The sequence below is a fragment of the Eurytemora carolleeae genome, unplaced genomic scaffold, assembly GCF_000591075.1.
Source record: "Eurytemora carolleeae unplaced genomic scaffold, Eaff_2.0 scaffold1181, whole genome shotgun sequence".
Classification (NCBI taxonomy): domain Eukaryota; kingdom Metazoa; phylum Arthropoda; class Copepoda; order Calanoida; family Temoridae; genus Eurytemora; species Eurytemora carolleeae.
Window position 1 is genome coordinate 58200 of NW_019397313.1, and position 22169 is coordinate 80368.

The window sequence follows — 22169 nt, forward strand, 5'->3', positions numbered from 1 at the left end:
TGGGACACCCTGTATCGAATTTATATTTATAATATTTACAATATTCGTGAAAGTTACAATGTATTTGTTCAAAGTAAAATTTTAAGTTTTTTAACATCTCTTTAACATCTTTAGTTGTTTCTTTCTTTTGTATAAAGAGAAGATTTTTATCAAAAAAAGAAAATATTTTCCCTCGCCCCAACATCTATTGATATCCATTATTCACGGTATTAAACTTTTTGTATGCAAAAAACGGTTAAAGGTTTCAATAAATTACAGAGAGAACCAGAAATCTGAGGAACAGGAAGACGACATTAAAGCAAAAAATAAGCGTATTTTATGTTGTCGAACAAATGTAGCAAATATTTTTAACTATACATAACTTATTAAATTGAATGGGTCTGTTAACAATACACAATTGGGAATCATGTTCATTGGACTATTAAAAGTCATAACTTAGGTAACAATGTATATTCGTATTTTTTGGTTAGCCTTAAACTTTTGAAGTCGAGTTAAGAAATACTCGAAACAATTAAAAACCTAAAAACTTTGAAAAATTACATGATATAAAAATTTACGAAAATATACGTACTTTTAGGTTTGCATCAAACTTTTTACTCTTAAAAAAATACCGAAAAATACGTATAAATATGTAAAATAAAAACCTAACAACTTTTGAAAAATTACTTGGTTTGAAATTTACGAAAATATACGTATTTTTAGATATACTTATAAACTCTTAAAAACAAAACAAAAATTTAAGTAAAGAAAAATTCGAAAAAATGCGTAAAATACGTAAACTTTTAAACTCAAAAAAATACAATTTTTAAGTAAAGAAAAAACCGAAAAAAATACGTAAAAAACCTAAAATAAAAACCTAATAACTTGGTATGAAATTTACGAAAATATGCGAATTTTTAGGTGTGCATCAAACTTATTAACTCTAAAAAAATACAATTTTTTAGTAAAGAAATAAACGAAAAATATGTAAAACTCGTAAAATAAAAAACCTACAACTTTTTAAAATATTACTTGTTAAGAAGTATGCGGAATTATTCGTAAAAATACGGAAAACCTAAGTACTTAAAAAATCGCTTCGTATGATAAAAAGTTACCAAAAAGTTGAGCATACAAATGTTTAATTATACATTACCTAAGATACCTTAGATTTAGAAGAATTGTATACCTAAGAATATGTATACCTATATAGAGGCTTTTTTCATTTTTAGGTTTTCGGGTTAGTAGGGTATATTATAAAACAAGACATTCATATATATGTTTCCTACAGCCGGCCAAACGGTGGTATCCGGGGAAAGAGAGGGGAAGTTAAATGTGTAAATTGTAAAATGTGTAAATTATACTTAACATGTGCATGAAAAAAATAACCAATTACCAACAGGATATTTTGGGAGCAAATTTTTATATTTGGTTGCATTCTTTATTAATTGGGAATGCATTTTTTAATTATGGGTCATTCTTTTCAGAATTGCAGGGTCAAATTTGTGTGGGGAAAATCTTAAATATATTTTATTTTAGGGGCAAATTTGATTTTTGGGGGCATTTTTTTCAGTTTGGGGCAATTTTGCGTTTGGGAAATCTGAAAGCTTTATTTTGGGGGCAAATTTTTTTATTCAGGGGCATTTTTAAAATATATGAAGAGGCAGTTTTTTTTTAACTAAGGGTTGTATTTTTGTTTGGGGCAAATATTGGAGCATTATCTAAAAACAGGCTAACCAATTTTGTTTTTGTTTTAAAATCGATATTTTTCTAAACTTAATTTTTTTTAAATCTAATTTTTTTAATGGGCAACGCCGGGCACTTGAGCTAGTATATATCATATAAAGATAAAAATACAATGTTTTAGTTTTCAATGCCCCAAATGTCTTAATCATCATCATCATCATCATCATCAACATCATCATCAATATCATCATCATAATCATCATCATTTACTATTTTATTCGCTCTCTCCTTGAAATATGATAAATAATTTTAAATCTATATTTAACTGAATTACAAGGGAACAAATGGGTTTTACACTGACACTGCTCAAAACTGGATTTATCCAAAATTCAAAATGGCGCCCAGTGGAGACAACTGATGAGATCAGGATTAGTTTTATGTGAAGGATTACGCACCATAGGACCCAACAGAACTAACAATCAATCAATTATCTACTATCTTGAATTTTTAGCTATTCCACTCGCTTAACAAATAGATCAATTTATTATCAAATAATTTATGAATTAACTAATAAATTGTTTAATTCTACAAATGTAGAGGTTGGGATTAAGAACTATTTATTTGCCAGTAGACTGAGTAGACAGTAAGTAGGCTTATCATAAAAGAAAATTATAAACAATTGATTTACTGACAATCAATTAATTTAAGGCAATTCTTTTTTTCTTCAATAAATCAATTAATCAATTGGTTCTGGGCTCCTATGATGCTACTGCCTTGTAACATGGTTAGTTTGAAATGCAAACACATAAGATCGGAAATATAAAAAAATTTAAATCAAAAGTTAATTTTAGTTTTAACAAATTGAAATAAGGAAACCTGGATTCAAAGGAACTGTCCCATCAACTTTTAAAAGTTCATTTTTAAATATTTTGTAAATAATTAAGTTTGATTTTAATTTAGAAAATAAAAGATAATATTTATAAAAAGATATTTTGAAAATTTGAGTGCACTGTAAAAGTGTCTGGAATCAGTAGCTAATGATTAAAAAGCATATTAAGCTGTCTCCACTGCACTACCCTTTGCTGTACACAGCTGTACAGCTTATTAATGTACAGCACTGTACTGAACTATATAAATTGAGACCAAATGGTTTAAGATACATGGTACTTTAGTTTAATGAGATAATAATCCCTTATAAGGGTTATTTAAAGGGACTGTCAATCAAATTCTAAATTATTCTCCATTTACATTAAACCTTTATATGTTGAAATATTTCAGTAGTTTTTTTATGAAGGCTGATAACATTTTTTGAAATGAATGACGGAGTTCTAAAGCAGCAAGGGGACAAGAAAGAAAATAGCTGACATATGTCAAAATTTATGTCCCAAAAAATTGTGAATCAAGTTGATAAAAATTGAATTAACAATCCCTTTTTGTAAACAAAATATGTCTTTTGTAAACATGCTACATGTCTTTTATAAGAAAACAGTAAAATTATAATCAATATTAGACAGGGTTCCTTAAAGAACAAAAATATTACGAACAGTAAAATTTGAGAATATAAATAATAATATAAAGGTTTTAACCTAGTTATCTTATAGATTTACATTATACAATACAAATATATGTTTGATTTTTAATTTTCTATAAAGCAAATTTACATTATTTTGTAAAATAACAATTACTCAAAGTATAATCAACATATATCTGACATATTTTATGTACAAAGTCAATTTAATCATGATATTTTTGAGCAAAAAGAAAAACTATCTAGGAGTATAATATAACAAATGGTAAAATTCTAAAACTTGAAAATCTAATAAATCCCTTCATAAACTAAAAAGCCTCCATACAATTCTGCAAAACGTCCGCTAGGGTATTTTCGGATCATGAATGTCTTTAATCTTAAAATAGCAAACAAAATATTTTTGATTAAGCATGTTAAACTATAAAATATTGTTTTACACTGACGAGATGATATCCATAAAATGATTTTCTCTAAAACCGGTTTCTGTAGCAGACCGGAAATCCATTTCACCGGTGTCACATGTTGAACTTGCGGCGCTTAGAAATGAGTCAACTGAAGTGTCAGCTGTTCCGTGGTTGTCAGCTGATCCATGAATATCAGCTGAATTGTGAATCTCATCTAATAGATCGTCAAAGTCCATTGCGTCAAAGTCAGGCAGAATCTGACGATCCCTATAAAAAAATTATTCCATAATTTTTATTTATTTTTTAAATAAAGCTAAAATAAGAAAAGATATCTTTAAGCAGGATCTCGTCAAATTAGAGATTTATGTTCGCTGCAGCAGACTATTTTTTTCTATCACAACTCAACTGTCTCCTTTTTTTAAAATTTGGAAAGGGTCTGTACGGAAGGGCGACGAAGCAACAACCTTTCTAGAAACCTTTTAAAATAAAAATGATTAAAATGATGTCTCAGAGACGTGACACTTTAATGAGTAATACTATTGCTAAGACGTATAAAAGGTTTTATAAAGAAGTATAAGTGCTTAAAGAATACCTTGTTGTATCTGGCTGCTGTTTTAGGAGAAGTTCTCCTTCAAGACGTTCCTCTTGTGACAGCTGCAGCTGATGTTCTAATAATCCCAGCTGTTGATCAAGATCCTCCCCAAGCTGTTGATCCAGCTGTCCTCCTAGCTGGTGTTCAAGATGTCCTCCTAGCTGAAGACCAAGGGGATGAGAATCTCCAAATCCAGAATCTGGACTCGCCAAGGGAGAGAAGGGTTCTAACTTCAGATCCATGTACATAATAATAATAATAATAATAATAATAATAATAATAATAATAATAATAATAATAATAATAATAATAATAATAATAATAATAATAATAATAATGATAATAATAATAATAATAATGATAATAATAATAATAATAATAATAATAATAATAATAATAATGATAATAATAATAATAATAATAACAACAATAATAATGATAATAATAGTAGGTGATTTTCCGCCCCATGTTCTGAACATGTCCTTTGATTGTACTTTATATTATCTAGTTTGGAATGAAAATGATGCTCTTTAATCTAATTTAACCATAGCTTCACCCTTGAATAAACAACTCTGAGATTTCTTTCTTTAGCTTTCATTCAAGCAGTTTTTACATAATCTTATTGTCTCAATATATTTTAGATATGTCACGCACCTCTGCCCCTTTAGTAAAGTAAATTCAAACTATTAGAAGCATAAAGTCGGACCGCGTCAACCATGTTGCACCAGCTAGTCCTGTCCATAGAGTCAGGTACAGTACAAACTGGGACCGGAAAGGTTGACTTGGCTCGGAAATTCAAATGTACGACGGCTGCCCGTGATGTTTGGGAAAGATGGCAATGCTCGATTTACAACGGTTTCCATGATACATGAAGCTGATAAAAATGTGTTTTTTAACTCGAAAAGTTTTTATCTCTGATAATTATTAGCTTGGCTTATTAATTCCAGGCTGAGTACGTGGGTTGACTGTAAAGGGAAAATATATTTACATATTTTACTTTACACTCCTGTATGCCAAGTCCATTAGCGCCTGATCCAATCAGGGTTTAGTCATGTATTTGATGTCTATTCTGAACCAATAGAAACAGTATGGCGGAAACATCTATCTTTCTATCTCTCTCATTATCCAATTAGAGATATGAATCCTTCAATCGGCGCTAACAGTAAATGGAAATATTTATTTCTACTGAAACTATATACATATATATTATATTTACATATTTTCAGAGAATAAGATTTCAGAGTCTTTGTATGCTACTCAAGAAAATAAACAAACACTATGAATACTGAATACTATTGAACAAAATATATCCCTTCATTCCTTCAAATCAGTGAAATCCCCGAAAGTGTTGCCATAGAAAAAAATTGATTTGATTTTATAAAAGATTTTTACAAGTCTGAAATATTCAGCATCTAAAACCTGATTAGTAATTATGATTTGTAATCTTTAAAACAATAAAAGTTGCAAGGAACATTCTTATATAAATTTCTCTTAAGAGACAAATGAGGAAGGATTAAAAATAGCACAGATCTATTGCTGATTATCAACCCGTTCTATTTTTCAATAACACTCTCAGTAATAAAACTAATTTACAGAAGAAGAACGAAGTAAAAGAAAGAATGCAAAATTTCAAGGTTTTCAAACAAAAGATTTAATTGAGTTGAGTTTTAAATTCTTCTCCTCCCTTCATTGGAAAATGTCTAACTCCTATTTTTCAGACTGACGGAATATCTTTGTTTAAAAATTAGTTTAATTTTTCACGATTTGTTATCTATATATAATTTTGGCTTGTCTGTCTGTCTGTCTGTTTGTTTGTATCCAATAAACGTCAAAACGGCTGAACCGATCGGGCCCAATTTTTTTGTGGGACATCTAGGGACCCCAGGGAAGGTTTATGAATGATCAAAGTTTCAAATATTTGTCTCCATCAAAATTCGATCTTCACTAAATTTTTGAAAATTTTGAAAATCCACGAAATATTTTGTGAAAATCCGCGAATTATTTTTGTTTTGTTTTACGATGTACACAAAGAGAACATGTTCACAATTAATTTAGAAGATGGGCGCGAAGCGCCCCCTAAGACTAGTCTTTTAAAAGAAATGTCGCAATTGAAAGTGTTTTTAGATACTTCTATATTCCTAATCTTGGACTTAAAAAGTATAGAAACCAACAATTTGTGAGCAAAAATAAAAAAATCAAGGAAAAAGGACAATTTCTTTGAATCTAATTTGCAAAAAGAAGTTGCAACGATACCTTCGAAAACTTTATCTGATCAATAATGCGGAAGATATGGTAGTTTTTCCAGATTTAAAAGGGGTTGATTCTGATAATTTTCACATGATTTCCTACGTTAGAAATTCGCAATTCCCTTTTTTCAAATTCAGTTTTCTAAACTATAAACATTGATTTATACTTCATACTTGATGAAACAACGCTGTAAAGGGTTTACACTGTTTGAATTGGACATCGCCATCTTTGCTTGGAGGTTCACTTGAAATATCGCTTTCAGTCCCTTTAATGCTATTACAGTTCCTTAAAGAAACACTCTGAATACTTGAAGTTGAAACAAGAAAATCATTCCGTTCACTCCAATCAAACTCCTCAAGAGGAATACATTTCCCTGCTGACAATGAATAACATTTAATTCGGCATATTCGGTAGACCTGAGGCCCAAATTTAAAGAATTTGAACTGCGTACCTAAACCGCCAATATCCGGTTCCAATTGAGCGCCAGCTTAAATCTCAAAATACTTATAAAAATTTCCAGCTGAACCAACTATGTTTGAACCACGTCTTATGTGTGAACCACGTTTACTTTACAATAGTTTAGATGATTTACCTGTAATTCCTGTTTCTTCATTCGTAAACTTTCTCCTGTTTCTCCTGCTCCTAGTCCTGCTCCTGTTTCTGCTGGTGGTCCTAGATCTCCCTCTTGTCCTGGTTGAAGGAGAAGATGGGGTTCACAATCAAACAGTTGACTGAGAACCTCGTTCTTAATCTCGTTTACAGGACAATATTCAAGGGGTTCAATCTTTACCTGAAAATCAGGTTTTTATACAAAAAATGTTCTTTTAAATCAATAAAAATGTCAGCTCTCAGAAAGGAATTAAATATCAAATGACACTGGCAGTTCATTTGAAGTACCAGACTGGATTTTAGACAGCTATAGTAAGTTACGCTCAAATGTTATAGCAATGTCGTCTTCATGGCAATGAACACTCAAATCCTCATATGACGTAACTGATTGTTGGCGGAAGATGAAGTAAGAACCGGTGAGAGGGAGGGAAGGATTTTCTCCGCTTTTCAGATGTTAAAAGTTTTAACGGATTTTAAGTGTCCATTGCTCTAGAGACCACCCTTTTTTTCTAATTACAGTAAGAAAAGGGCTAAAATGTCTGACAAATAAAATGGCACAATCATTTCTTGAATAAAGAATTGGATCATAAATCGTTTACGACACGTTTATTAATTTTTGGAAGTTCCTGAAAATGCTACCAAACCTATTAAAAACACTCTTTAGTCCCTGACATATATTTGGAATAATTGTTTCCTAATTTGATTTGTTGGGTAAAATTCAAAAAGGTCTGAAAGAGACTATCGGTGTAATTTCAATTAACCCTTTATTTAATGAGGGACTGATTCACAATAGTACCCTTTAAACCTTTATCTGATCAATAATAAGGAGGATATCGTCTTTTTTTCCAGGGTTTGATTCTAGCAATTTATTCCATTGTTTCTAGCATAAATCCGCAAGTTACTCGGGATAGAAAAAACAACAGTTAAATTGAGATTTCAAAGAGAAAAACCTAAACCTGAATGATTCTTTCATTCTTGATCTGTCAAAGCTTTTATAGGTACCGGTGTGAATCGAACATAAAAATGTTAACCTGTTGTCTGAATAATGAAGGGTAAGTGTCCGCTATAACTGAGTGTGAGTTTGTCTGTAGGTTTGACTGTGTGTTTGTTTCCATAGTTCTTCTTCTGCTAAATTCAGGTTTAAAATCTTCAGCGGGCGTTGGAGTTGCAGGCTCACTCTTTACTAGCTTCTCTTTTCTAGTAGCAGTATCATCATCATCATCATCATCATCATCATCATCATCATCATCATCATCATCATCATATTAATTTGTTGTACCTTAGAATTTCGTTAGGATCGACTGCAAATGATTCTACATAGTTTGGAAAGCCTATACTTGAGAACAGGTTCAATGCTTCCTAAAAAAGGGGTTTCTTTAGCAGGGTTACACGGAAAGTATGAGATTGTAAAGACGACCTGAAACTCTTTAAATTCAACGATTCCGAGGTTAAATTAAGTCTTCTGTCAGAAATATGATCTTTTTATGGCTGATTCAATGATTTCACAAAGAAAAAAACAAGTTGCAGGGAATCATAAATGTAAGAAAAGAGACAGTATGAATTCTGTACAGTCGTCTTTAAAGCGACATTGGTAAACTGGTTTTTTTTAACTTTGTCTCATTCCTATTTTTCTCTTTGCTTTTTCTTCATTTCCCTGGTTTCTAAAAACTATGGAATAGGAAGACAAGTTATCTTCTGTATCTATGATCTTATTAGAAAAAGAAAAAAGATATAACTAAGTGAAATGGGCCTGTGTACACTGCACAGTTGCTGTGTTCTATGTCCATTGGACTATTTGGCAAAATCATAACTTGACAGTCGTCTTAAAATTTCACATTTTTTTAAATCTTGATTTTATAATGCTTTCAGTTGAAAACTTTAATTTAAAATAAATCAAATATGTTGTCAGTAAATAGATTAACCCAGAACTTTCAGGTGGTCATTAAAGGGACTGAAAGGCCGAAGCCTAAACATTTTAGGAGTTAATTGAGACCAAAATTAGTTCTATCTAATGTCTCTGTCTGGAGAAATTGATATAAAACTGTGTCAAAGTTAAACGAAAACTCTTATATATGTGATATGGCATTTGAATCAAAGTTTAAAAAGATAATATTCAGCAAATACGGAACGAATATGAAGATTACAATAACCCAGAGGTGCTTAGCAATTTTAGGTAATTTATATATTAAAATTTTTCATTTTTAAGTTTTTCATTAAAATAAGACGCTGTAATTTTTATGACGATTTTTATTGCTCTCAATATTTCAGATATTTTACTTGGCAGAGACACCTAGCGGCCAAAAACTCGTCATCAAAAGTACAACGTATGATTTTAAAGAAAGCTAAAAAAGAAAACTTAAACTGTTTTTGTACTAAACTTGTACCTGACTTGTATAAGAGGATGAGTTGGAGGAGTGGGCCGTGGTTTGACCGGAAGTAGGAGCCAGACCGGAAGCAGGAGCCAGAACGGAAGTAGGAATCAGACCAGAAGTAGGTATCAGACCACGTGCTAACATTAGTCTTCTTAACAATTAAATTTTGTACAATTCACAAACAAGTTTAGGAGACTGTCTGTGTGAAAAGTGTCGATTTCCGAAAATGTTTCTTTCTTTTTCTTCTGGCGCACAAATGCGCAATTAATTTTGTTGAGAAACAGCCAAAGAAAATAATCAACTTTAAGATAGAACAATAGAAATAATTCCACCGTTTTTACTCCGACAACGGTTTCAAGGGTTCACATGGGACATTAAAATTTCTCTTTTTCGAGTCGAATATCAAAACATGAATTCTCATGCCCAGAGGGTTAGGAATATTATGTTAAGTTTGGGCCGAAAAGAGTTAAAAATTCAAAATATTTTGGTTTTTAATACATTTCAATTTACTTCAGAGTCTTTATCTGTTCTTAAATCTTGATATTGCCAATAGAAAATTCCCGAATTTGCATGCATATTGCATAGGAAGTAGAAATAAATTCTAATTAACATTTTTACAAATTTTTCACATCTTTACACATTTTACTGAGCAAAATTGCGATTCTAGAAATGTTCAGTTTTCTTATTATAAATGTTTTCATCTTTAAATTAAAAATAAAGATTGATTATGATGTTTGTTTCCATTTACATACAAATTTATAAAAACATATTCGTCTTTAACGTAAAATTGTCTCACTTAGGGTTATAAAAAACCGAAACCTTTTCTATAACTTACAGATTACTTTTATTAATTCTTATCAAAATCCAAAATTAGGAATTATAATCTAAAACTACAGGATTTGAAAAGTTTCTAAAATTGTAAAAAATGTGTCCGCCAAGCATGAGAAAACACGAGAATTAAATTCAGTCTCGTCTTCCGGCGTCAGAATTTTATCTGTCCGGCCTTAGCTGAGGTCAGGATTTTATCAATCCGGCCTCAGCTGAGATCAGAACTTTTGATTATCCGTTAAACAAGCGGTAATCCGTATCTTATGATAATCCGTATCTTATGATAATACATATCTTATGATAATCCGTATCTTATGATAATACATATCTTATGATAATACATATCTTATGATAATCCATATCTTATGATAATCCCTATCTTATGATAATCCGTATCTTATGATCAAAATTGATCGTTGTGGATAAGCACTGTTTCGTACAAAAGTTTCGATCTCTGAACACATTTTTAACGCCAAAGAAGGAAATGCATCAAGTAAATCAGAGACGTGTAGTATATGTAGTAAACTATCTGATCTATACCCTCCCCCCCATCTATCTATCTATCTGTCTTTTTATATATATATTATCAGTACATGAATCTATTTTTCTATCTATCTATCATCTACCGTATATATTTATCTCTACTCTATCTATTTTATATCCATATACCTTTTCCACATATAAGTAAATATCTGCAACATTCCATTATCAGAAAGTGAAGAATACGACATTTGATTAATTCTTTCGATGAATTCGTTATTAAGGGTTTCACTGTATCTAAATTGTTAGCTCTATCGTTCAATCTATCGTTCAATCTATCGTTCGATTTATCGTTCGATCTATCGTTCGATCTGTCCCTGCAAACATTCATTCTCCGATATGCCAATGTTAAACATCATTTCCAGAATTATTTACTCGACATCTTCGATTTAAATGTTTCCTGGGATCGTTCGTTATATCTATCTATCTATCTCTTGATCCATCTATCTATCTCTTGATCCATCTATCTATCTCTTGATCCATCTATCTATCTCTTGATCTATATATCTATCTATCCATCTACACTTCTATCTCTTGATCCATCTATCTATCTCTTTATCTATCTATATATCCATCTATACTTCTATCAAGGTCTAAAAAGAAAACATCTATCAAAATACCTCTGTTGCAAGTTTCTGTGAAGGATTTGTTTCTCCATATTTTCCGTCACTAAACAAGAAAAGACGACTTTTAGAATCTTCTTTCAATGAAAAATATTTAATTAAATTTTTGACATAAACAATGGTTGTCGTCTTCGCTAATTATTTCCTCTGTAATTTCTGCATTAAAACTATGAAAAGTGAAATTGTGTCCTAGGTAAATACAAAATCCCATAGCGGTATTTATAACTAAACAAAAGATAAAGACGAAAATGTTACTCCTATTATTTGATTATCATTGTATTGACACCGATAGACATCTTGAAAATTTTACAGCGAGACATTAGACAACTTTACAATTTGACAACAAGACAGATAAATACATTTCGACAACTTTTAGACTGTTAAAAAACTTTATACAGTGATGACCAGAAAACTCGACTATTAGACTTTTAGACTTGCGCAGTGTAAATAGACCTATTTCATTTTATACGTGATTAAATAATTTACTAGTAAAGCTTTTTGCTTTGTAACAACATCAAATTACTTTGTTACCATTTTCGTATTCTACAGTTTTTTGGTTATCACTGTATGACAACTACAAATGACTAGACGATTAGACAACTTTTAAAAAATATATTTTTTATCCCCCCTTATAATTGTTTATTGGTTTAATTGGTGTAACAACTTTATATGGCTATAAACTAGATAAACTATACTACTGTTGGCGTACAGAGATAAAATATAATACCTTTAATTGTTTATTGGTTTAATTGGTGTAGCGACTTTATATGGCTATAAACTAGATAAACTATACTACTGTTGGCGTACAGAGATAAAATATAATACCTATAATAGTTTCTGTATGTGTCGGTGTAGCCACTAGTTCACCTTGACCCGCCTTTTTAGAGGCGTCATAATGCGTTACAGTCACCTTAATTATCAAATTTATAATAATAATAAAAATGATGATAACTANAATAATAATAATAATAATAATGATAATAATAATAATAATAATAAGGATACCTTAGTCCCTGCTGGAAGCGTGGCTGCCCAGGAAGATATATCAACACTATTCGTTAACACTGTTGTTCCTAGATATAATATTTGTGAGCAGTCCGTTTTCATAAAATAACTAAAAGGAAGGGGCATTTCTTCCTCTTTTCTAATTCTTGGTAGATTTGTACAAGAGGTCTAAATGTCAAATCAAAAATGAGAAACTAGCGTGATGTTTGCGCACCTCTTATAACGGACATACACTTTTGATAAACTTTTTTTTTTGAAATAAAAATTTCGATTTTTTCTTTCCCAATCGCACAAATTCTTATTCTTTGTTCAAAAATATATAACAGAAACGCATCTTCACTGTAAAATCAAGCATTTATTGATTTTAAAAATTCTGAAGTGTAGATTTTTGCCACCAATAAAAAAAATAAAAATACTTATTTAACACCCCCGGCATAATATTTGTAAATGAAAAGTTTTATTTAAAGTACGAGACTACAGTTCAGGGAAATAACAATTATAAATAATCAGGTCAAAGAGCTTCCACTTCCTTTGTAATGGACGTGTATACTTTCTGATAAAATGGCGTCATGACATTTTATTGAAAGAGGGACCGATTCACAACAGTACACTTTAAAACTTCACCTGTACTGTACTGTACTGTACTGTACTGTACTGTACTGTACTGTACTTTACTTTACTGTACTGTACTTTGCTGTACTGTACTTTACTGTACTTTACTTTACTTTTCTGTACTGTACTGTACTGTACTTTACTGTACTTTACTGTACTGTACTGTACTGCACTTTATTGTACTGTACTGTACTGTAATGTACTGTACTTTACTGTACTGTACTGTACTTTACTGTAATCTACTGTACTGTACTGTACTGTACTGTACTGTACTGTACTGTACTGTACTGTACTGTACTGTACTGTACTGTACTGTAATGTACTGTACTGTACTGTACTTTACTGTACTGTACTGTACTGTACTGTACTGTGCTGTACTGTACTGCAATGTTTATTAATTTACCTAAGTTTGCTGTCTCAACGTCTAGAAGTTTAAAATTAATTTAAACATATTTTTACTTTATTTCAACATTTTTTGTTTTATTCAAATGTCTACATGATTTTTCATGACAATCATTTTGCCAAAACCGTTTTTTCAGCACCCGTTTAAGTCAATTTAATTTCATTGCTTATAATCTATTAGAAGTTGAGTTTTTGCCACAAAGTCTGATTTTCTAATCTCTATATCTTTGTAACCCAATGTCGTAGACCTTAGATATTTCAAATTATAAATACTTATAGATAAATTAATCTAAGTTTGAAATATCAAAGGTTTGCACTATCAGGTTGCAAAGGTATTGGGATCAGAAGATTTGAGCTTGTGTGTCAAAAACTCAAATCCTTTGACTCGTTTGTTTGTTTGTAACCGATAAACGTCGGAACTGTCTACCAGAAACAGCCCACATTTTAAGGAACTTCGTCTGACCTAAGGAAAAGTTTGCGGCAATCCGAAACTTTAAAAAACTTTAAATGTTTGAATCCACCAATAAATAAAAACAGAAAATCTGCAAATCTTCTTTAAATCTTTAAATGCTTGAAGAAAAAATGTGTTCACCCAGAAAAATCTAAAATTATTAGATGAGAGAGATGAGGGGCACGAAGCTAAAATTATTAGATGAGAGAGATGAGGGGCACGAAGCTGAAATTATTAGATGAAAGAGATGAGGGGCACGAAGCTGAAATTATTAGATGAAAGAGATGAGGGGCACGAATCTGAAATTATTAGATGAGAGATATGAGGGGCACGAAGCGCCCTGTAATTTTCACCTGTTTAGTTTTGTGTGTTTAATGAGACCATTTCTATAAGTAAATCTGGTTCCACACTGGGGACACCAGTAGGCCTTCTCCCCCTGAATATATTCATTTATTCATTTATTCATATATTTATTCATTCATTTATTCATTTATTCATCCTTTTATTTATTTATTCATAAATCCTTTGATTTATTCATTCATTTATTCATTAATTCTTTCATTTATTCACTCATTCATTCTTTTATTCATTTATTTATTCATTCATTTATTAATTCATTAATTTATTCATTCATTCATTTATTCATTCTTTTATTTATCCCTTTATTCATTCATTCATTCATTTATTCATTGATTCATTGATTCATTGATTCATTTATTCACCCATTCACCTATTTGATTATTCATTCATCTTTCTGTTAATTCATTAATTCATTTATTTAATCTTTTAATTATTTTACTCAATAGTTTTTCTAGAAATAAATATTTATTAATTTTCATTAATTTATTACTGATGTCACTGAGTTAAACAACTTCAGTGTACTTCAAGTGTACTTCAGTGTACAGCAGTGTACTGCATGTGTACTGCATGTGTACTGCATGTGTACTGCATGTGTACTGCATGTGATCTTGTTCAACCCCATTGAATCTATATTGGATCTATCCAACTGTATAATTTAAATCTTTCGTTGCATTATTCTGCTTAAAATTCTACCTATCTATTTATTTATCTTACTATTTCTTTATCTACATGTTGTTCTATTATCTATCTATATATTTATCTACATATCAATCTGTCTATCTAATTATCTTTATATCTATATATATCCATATTTGTATCTATCTCTCTAATTAGCCAATGTCCTTGGAAATCTTAAAATTCTACACATTCTACTAGACTGTGTTTAGGGGATATTATAACTCTCAGAGCTTCAACTTAAAACATTCCGTGTNGTAAACGTACTTTAAAGGTATATTGCCTATAAGTACTTGCTAGTGAAAAAGTCCATTTATAGAGTGGCATGTCCGATTCACACTTTAAACCTTTGTCTGGGTAACAAGGAAAAAGACATCAGTGCTTGTCTATCCAAAAAGAACATTGCTCATTTTTCAGTGTGTCTGAAGAAGAAATGCGCAAGTCAATTTTACAGAGAAACCACAATTGAAAATAATCAATTTTAAGCGAGACAAAAAAAATTTAATGTGTCATAACTTTGTCTACACACTATTAGTGGGGTTTGACCTGATTTTACAAAAACTTTAAAAAACTAATTTTTCCAGTTTTTACAAAAATGTGGAAACAGTATTTAGAGTACAAGATCTAGTATACTTCATGAATAGGAAACCAGAGCTGAACACTTTAGAATTGTGGATATCGAAATCAATGCTTAATCTTCTCTTACTTGTTAATCTCAAGATTAATCTAATATTAAGTATGCATCCACAAAAGTGTATATAACTCAACCAATCCAGCACAGTTTAGGAAAACCGGAACAGCCAGTGGCGCAACTAGCACTTTTGTGAGGGGAAGGGGGGAGGGGGCGAAATTAAATTTTGAGGGGCTGGGGTGGTGAGTGCAGGGGGCTTACAACCGTTTCAAGATTTCAGCGCGTAATCAGTTTTAGATAATCTTAATTTTTCATTGTTATCTTAGTGATAATGAAATAAATAAGTGTTAATTCTGTTATTTTCCTTCATTGCCTATCACGCATGAATCCGTAAGCCAATTTAGTTGATAACCCACGATTGAAAATGATTAATTTTTAAGTAGACAAATAAGAATATCTCATTTATCCTTGATGAGACAAAGGTTTTAAACGGTACCACGTTATAAATTCGAAGTAAATTGAAATGACATCTTTACAGTTCCATTGAAAATGACAAATTGCTACTAAATATGTGAGAAATGTTATATTTTTTAAAGAAAATACAAATGTTGGAATTTTCTATTTATGCTCGACTAGCCGAATATAAAGAATTAACCGTATTTAACTCATTAAGACTTTTGGCATGCTTTCGGAGATTCGTTTTAGAGCTAAACTGTTTTTAATATAATTTTCCTGTTTGAAATAAAGAGATTGTTACCTAGTTTGCCACAAACGCCAATTTTCTAATCCATAGACCTTTGATATTTTAAACTTAGACTATTTGATTTGACAGAATTCATAGTTGGTAATATCTAAGGTCTACGACGTTGCAGCAAAGAATTGCTGCAAAATTAGAGTTTGTGGCAAAACTAAATTCATTTGTTAAAATTTAGATTGTCTATATTATAAAGCTTTTCGCTTATATATATTTGTATGTATATTAGCTACAGCTGGCCAAACGGCTGGACCCAATGGGCTGAATTTTTTTTGAGGGAACCCTTAAGTTCCCCGGGGGTAACATAGGCTATAAAAATCGCAAAAATTTCGATTTATTGCTTAAAATCAAATTTTTTTTCTTTCAAAAATCAAACGTTGAGTTCATCAGTTACTGATAGTATTTATTATTTTTGTACCTTGTGTTTGTTGCGAATGATCTCGGGAGTTTAAGAGTTCCATGTTGAAGTTATTTTCAGAGACATTGTTATACTCAAATTGTTCCTCCTTTTTTACAACTCTCCTGGAACATAATATAGTTAGATTATGGAACACTCAAACTGTTCCTCCTTTTTTACAACCCTCCTGGAACATAATATAGTTAGATTATGGAACNGTTAGTCTCGACTCTAGATGGGTTAGTCTCGACTCTAGATGGGTTAGTCTCGACTTTGTGAGTTTTGTAAAAGTTGTTCAGTATTCCTATTCGTGTTCAGTATTCCTATTCGTGTTTACCGTGTTTACCGCTAATTTAAGTGTGGATCTATTAGAATAGAAAGATTATCCTACCGCCGCTGCAATCGTTATTGGTTCTAAATAGTCACTACAAGCGCGGCAGTGAACCCTGCCTGGATTAAACGCTACCGGATGGTTGAAACATGGGTTGGTAATTTACTAATCTTTTAAAATTAAACTCAGCTACACGAAAGCTCAGTCCCAACATATTTGAAAGCTCGAGCCTTATTTTAGTCCTGAATGGCAGCTAAGTCTTGAAACTAGTTTTCAAGGATTATTTAAATCCTGCCCAAGGGGAAAAAACTAAACAAACAGAATATGTAAATCATATGAAATTTAAAATTTCGAATCTAAGAATTCATCATGAAAATGTTAGTTACTTTTTAGCTCTGTAAATATCCGTTTATACCAATCTGGTTTAGATAATCTTAATTTTTCNAGCCTGAAACCCAGTATAAAAGATGCATGATCCGTGCCAGTACATCACATACTGTACATATATGCATTCAGTCGTACTGTGTACAGTCGACCCAGCACGTTATATGCAATAAATGTAGCCTGGCAAGATCACAGTCACGGTGTACATTTGAATATCCGAGTTGGACCAACCTTTGCGGTCCTAGTTTGGACTGTACCGCCAATTTGCAATTACTAAAGCGGTAGATCTCTGCGCAGTGCCTCTTGTGTGTTGTAAATACACAGACGTGATAATATTTACCTTTGAATAGCTTCCAGAATTTTTAGATCAAGTCCTGACTTCTCTATTCTGCCAGGGCTACCCAGGCTTGATACAGGCTTCTTTATTTGGTTTCTATTTAGTTGTGTACTGTTGTTGTTGTTGTTGACGTTGATGTTGTTGTTGTTGTTGATGATGTTAATGTTTGAGACATCGTTGAAGTTTTCTAGTTTTATATCATCCTAAAACAAAATAAACAAAAAATATAAAATTGAAAAAATATATCGTGTTTTTTTTGGTTGCAATAAAATCACCTGAAGAGAAAATTTTGTAATTATTCTTGATCTTTTCTTTAAAATTGTTTCTCCTTCAGATGTTAGAACTTTCTTCGGACACCTGATATATAGATAGATAGATAGATAGATAGATAGATAGATAGATAGATAGATAGATAGATAGATAGATAGATAGATAGATAGATAGATAGATGGATATATAGATAGATAGATAGATAGATAGACAGACAGATAGATAGATAAATGGGATGGATAGATTTCATCTTGTTAATGAATTAGTAAATATCTGCTATCTGGTGACTGCAAATTTTTTCCTTGTAAATATCTAAATTTGTTTTAGTAATTGAATGTAGCAGTCAAAGATGCACTGCATTTATCATGTATTTTTACATTTTTTGTCAAACACGAGAATTTTAACTTTAAAACGCATGCACACGGTTTTTATATTAGTTTCATCTATTAAGATTTAAGAAATCAAATTTGGAGAAGACAAAATAAAAGAAAAGTAGATCGATTTAACCCAAAAAGTTATGTCGTTGTGCAAATTATTTGTTATCTTTGCGCCATTTCCAGACTGCACCGGGTAAAAGGTGGATTTAATGCATCTAAACAGATCTTTATCTTCCTGCTGTGCTAAATAATGTCCCCCTTGTAATTTAAATCGGCAATTAAATGTTTCAGATTCTCATTCTTCAGACGCTCACTCAACCCTCACCTAAACTTTAGATTTAAAGAGACTGTGCGCCAAAAATTAAGTAAATAATAAATAAACTGTTTTTATTGTTTATACACAACGTAAAAAAAACTATATTTTTGGTTTTCTTTCATAATTGTTGAGGCGCTTTATTCCCATAAAACAAATTGTACCAATTAAGCAATAAAAGCTACAAAACAAAAAGAGTTTAAAGAAAAAGATAATTTTAAAGGGACTGTAAACGTAATTTTAAGTGACCCTTTTTTTAAAAAGTGGCAGATTCGAAACATAATTTCCTCTTAAACTCTTATCAGGAAGATATTGCCGTCTATCTTGAAAAGTGTTGAATTCGTCAAATAATCTTTACTGTCTTTTCAGCATAAATCCAGAAATGATTTTTAACGAAAACAGGTGAAAATGTAACATTCGTGAATCTATAAATAAAGTGAAAATGTGTTTTTAAAAAAACATTATTTTCCAGTATTATACAATAAAGAATTACAAGTAAACCTTTAATATTTAAACAAATAATATTCATCTATCTATCTATATATATGTCTATATTGTTATACTGTTTCTATTGGTTCAGAATAGACATTAAACACATGACTGAAAAATGATTGGATCAGGCGCTAATGGACTCAGCATACAGGAGTGGGGGCTGGTTACAAATCTTTCATTAAAACTAATATGTTTATTTTTGTCCAGATTTTTATAAAAAGTTTTATCATTTTCCTTTCTTTATTTATAAAATTTAAAAACTGAAACAAAAAGTTCAATAATTTATTAATTTATTGATCTATTTTTTCATTATTTTCACTATAATTGATTATTTCAATATATTAACTTACCGAATGTTTCCTTCTGTGTTCGTTTAGTTGTTGTTTTGTTTTACAGGTAAATGTGCATTCAGGGCAGGGGTAGGGACGCTCACCACCGTGGTCCATTAGATGCTGCTTTAACTATATAAATATATCCATTAGATGCTGCTTTAACTATATAAATATATTCATTAGATGCTGCTTTAACTATATATATATATATATATTCATTAGATGCTGCTTTAACTATATAAATATATCCATTAGATGCTGCTTTAACTATATAAATATATCCATTAGATGCTGCTTATATATAAATATATTCATTAGATGCTGCTTTAACTATATAAATATATCCATTAGATGCTGCTTTAACTATATAAATATATCCATTAGATGCTGCTTAAACTATATAGATATATTCATTAGATGCTGCTTTAACATATAAATATATCCATTAGATGCTGCTTTAACTATATAAATATATCCATTAGATGCTGCTTTAACTATATAGATATATTCATTAGATGCTGCTTTAACTATATAAATATATTCGCTAGATGCTGCTTTAACTATATAAGTATATTAATTAGATGCTGCTTAAACTATATAAATATATTCATTAGATGCAGCTTAATAAATATAAAAATATTCATTAGATGCTGCATTAACTATATAAATATATCCATTAGATGCTGCTTTAACTATATAAATATATTCATTAGATACTGCTTTAATCATGTGTTATGTACTGTGAATATTGAAATATGTAAAAGTAGTATTTACATATATGTACTTTGCACTAGGAATAACGTACTTTGCTTTGAAAAATGTAATATGAACTATGTACTATAAAAGCATTTGATATTTTCTATGATCTGTGTACTATGTTCTTTGAACTAAACGCTATAAATGTACTTTTAAACTTTACTATGTACTAAGCTTAGACAGCAGCAAAATTCAAGGCTAGGAAAGGCGCAAGGGATGCACAGTGCTCTAAAGTGGTGGGTTTCGAGGTTAACATTTGGTGCATTAAAAAAAATATACATCAAAAAAGAATAAATTTAAAATTAGGAAACTGTGAAATATGGAATAATAAAGTGTATTTCATGTTTTCTGGTTCTCACTGTTCTGAAATGCAAAATTTTGAAATTTTAAAAAAATTTTAATTTTCCCGAAGTTATATTTTCGAAAATATCAAGTTTATCTGAAAAATGTTTTCTTGAAAAATTAAATCACATTTAATCTTATTAANTAGTTTACTCAACAAGTATATTATTTCAGAAATTGATTGGTTTCAGGAAATTTAGTATAACACATGATGAAACGTTATTTGTTTTGTGGAAACTGCGTATTTTTCTAGGAATATTCTCCAAATGACTCTACTCTAGTGTTGTCTGCTAAATTTGTTTATTTTACTTCTAATTTTCCACAGTTTTCTTATACCCAGGCTAAACACGTTTTTGTGTTCGGCAAATGTGTGTGTTTGTCCGACAGAAAATATTTGTGTGTTTCATTATTTGTCGTAATAAAATTATATTTTCTTCCATTGATTATTTTCATAGAACTCACAAAAGATGTTTGTGTGTTTAAATCAAAAACGTTTTTAATAAAATGTCTTTATTGATGTTTATTGTAATGATAGATGTTATATTTTATAAAACACTTTTACAATGATTTTCAATAGACTCTCTATTTCAGGGTGACATCTCCGATTACCAACGGGGTACCCTTCAAACCTTCGTTTTTTCATTTTAAAAAGTNTTATATTTTATAAAACACTTTTACAATGATTTTCAATAGACTCTCTATTTCAGGGTGACATCTCCGATTACCAACGGGGTACCCTTCAAACCTTCGTTTTTTCATTTTAAAAAGTGTTTAATTCTTAATATTTCTTTCATTGCAGCATAAATCCGCATGTCACTTTTACAAAGAAACCCAAAGTTGAACATTATCAATTTTAGAAATTTAAGGAAAAAAAATAAGGTTATCTTAGTCATTCTTTCTCAGAAATAAAGGTTTAAAGGGTATCGTTGTGGATAGACCATAATGTCACATTTAATTACGTTCTTGTCCCTGTAACAAGTTATTACTAAATAAATAAACATGAATAGGCCTCATAATGCCCTATTGCCCCTTCTTAATCATAGGGGTTGTGAGTATTAATGTTTTTTTTTATGTCCAAAACAATTGAGTGAAGTGCAGTGATGATGTAATTACAACACTAAAAACTCATTTAAAAATATTTTCATTTTCCGGGGAAAATTTGAAAGTACGAACAGATGACGAATGATTTTTTAAATTTGTGTCTAGTCCATGTTGCAGAGTACATAGATACGACCGGATATTTTACATTTTTTGGAAAATATAGAAATTCAACAAGTTGGACTTTTTTGCAAAACTTTTAAAAGTGTTTTAGGGTCTTTGTGAAATACTTGAACCCCTTGACCACTGGACCCTTTGAACCTCTTGACCACAGGACCCCTTGAACCCCTGGACCACCTGTACCCGTTGAACCCCTTGACCACCTGTACCCCTTGAACCCCTTGACCACCTGTACCCCTTGAACCCCTTGACCACNTTACACTAGTACCCTTTGACCACAGGAACCCTTGAACCCCTTGACCCCGTGAATCGTGAACAGACAGTT

The 22169-nt window shown here is 30.8% G+C and overlaps 1 protein-coding gene across 1 annotated transcript; it reads right to left on the bottom strand.

Annotated features, from left to right (window-relative positions):
• Positions 1-3284: 3284 nt before the first annotated feature.
• On the bottom strand, positions 3285-18098 carry LOC111713457 (uncharacterized). Its single transcript, XM_023488312.1, has 13 exons — positions 18020-18098; positions 17748-17947; positions 16714-16817; positions 12411-12478; positions 12231-12315; positions 11403-11451; positions 9427-9565; positions 8322-8401; positions 8074-8239; positions 7023-7223; positions 5754-5760; positions 4187-4433; positions 3285-3861 (listed from the first exon to the last, which is right to left on the bottom strand). Exons 3-13 carry the CDS (start codon positions 16754-16756, stop codon positions 3624-3626), a joined length of 1323 nt encoding a protein of 440 aa, XP_023344080.1. The 5' UTR covers positions 16757-16817; positions 17748-17947; positions 18020-18098; the 3' UTR covers positions 3285-3623.
• Positions 18099-22169: the final 4071 nt, after the last annotated feature.

Bases quoted from the DNA above. Each gene is read 5' to 3' on its own strand.
- LOC111713457 (XM_023488312.1), bottom strand. From the start codon at position 16,756: ATGGAACTCTTAAACTCCCGAGATCATTCGCAACAAACACAAG. The intron at 12,479-16,713 runs GTACAAAAATAA...TATTATATCTAG, and splicing joins TCATTCGCAACAAACACAAG to GAACAACAGTGTTAACGAAT. The intron at 3,862-4,186 runs GTATTCTTTAAG...ATTTTTTTATAG, and splicing joins CAGCAGCCAGATACAACAAG to GGATCGTCAGATTCTGCCTG.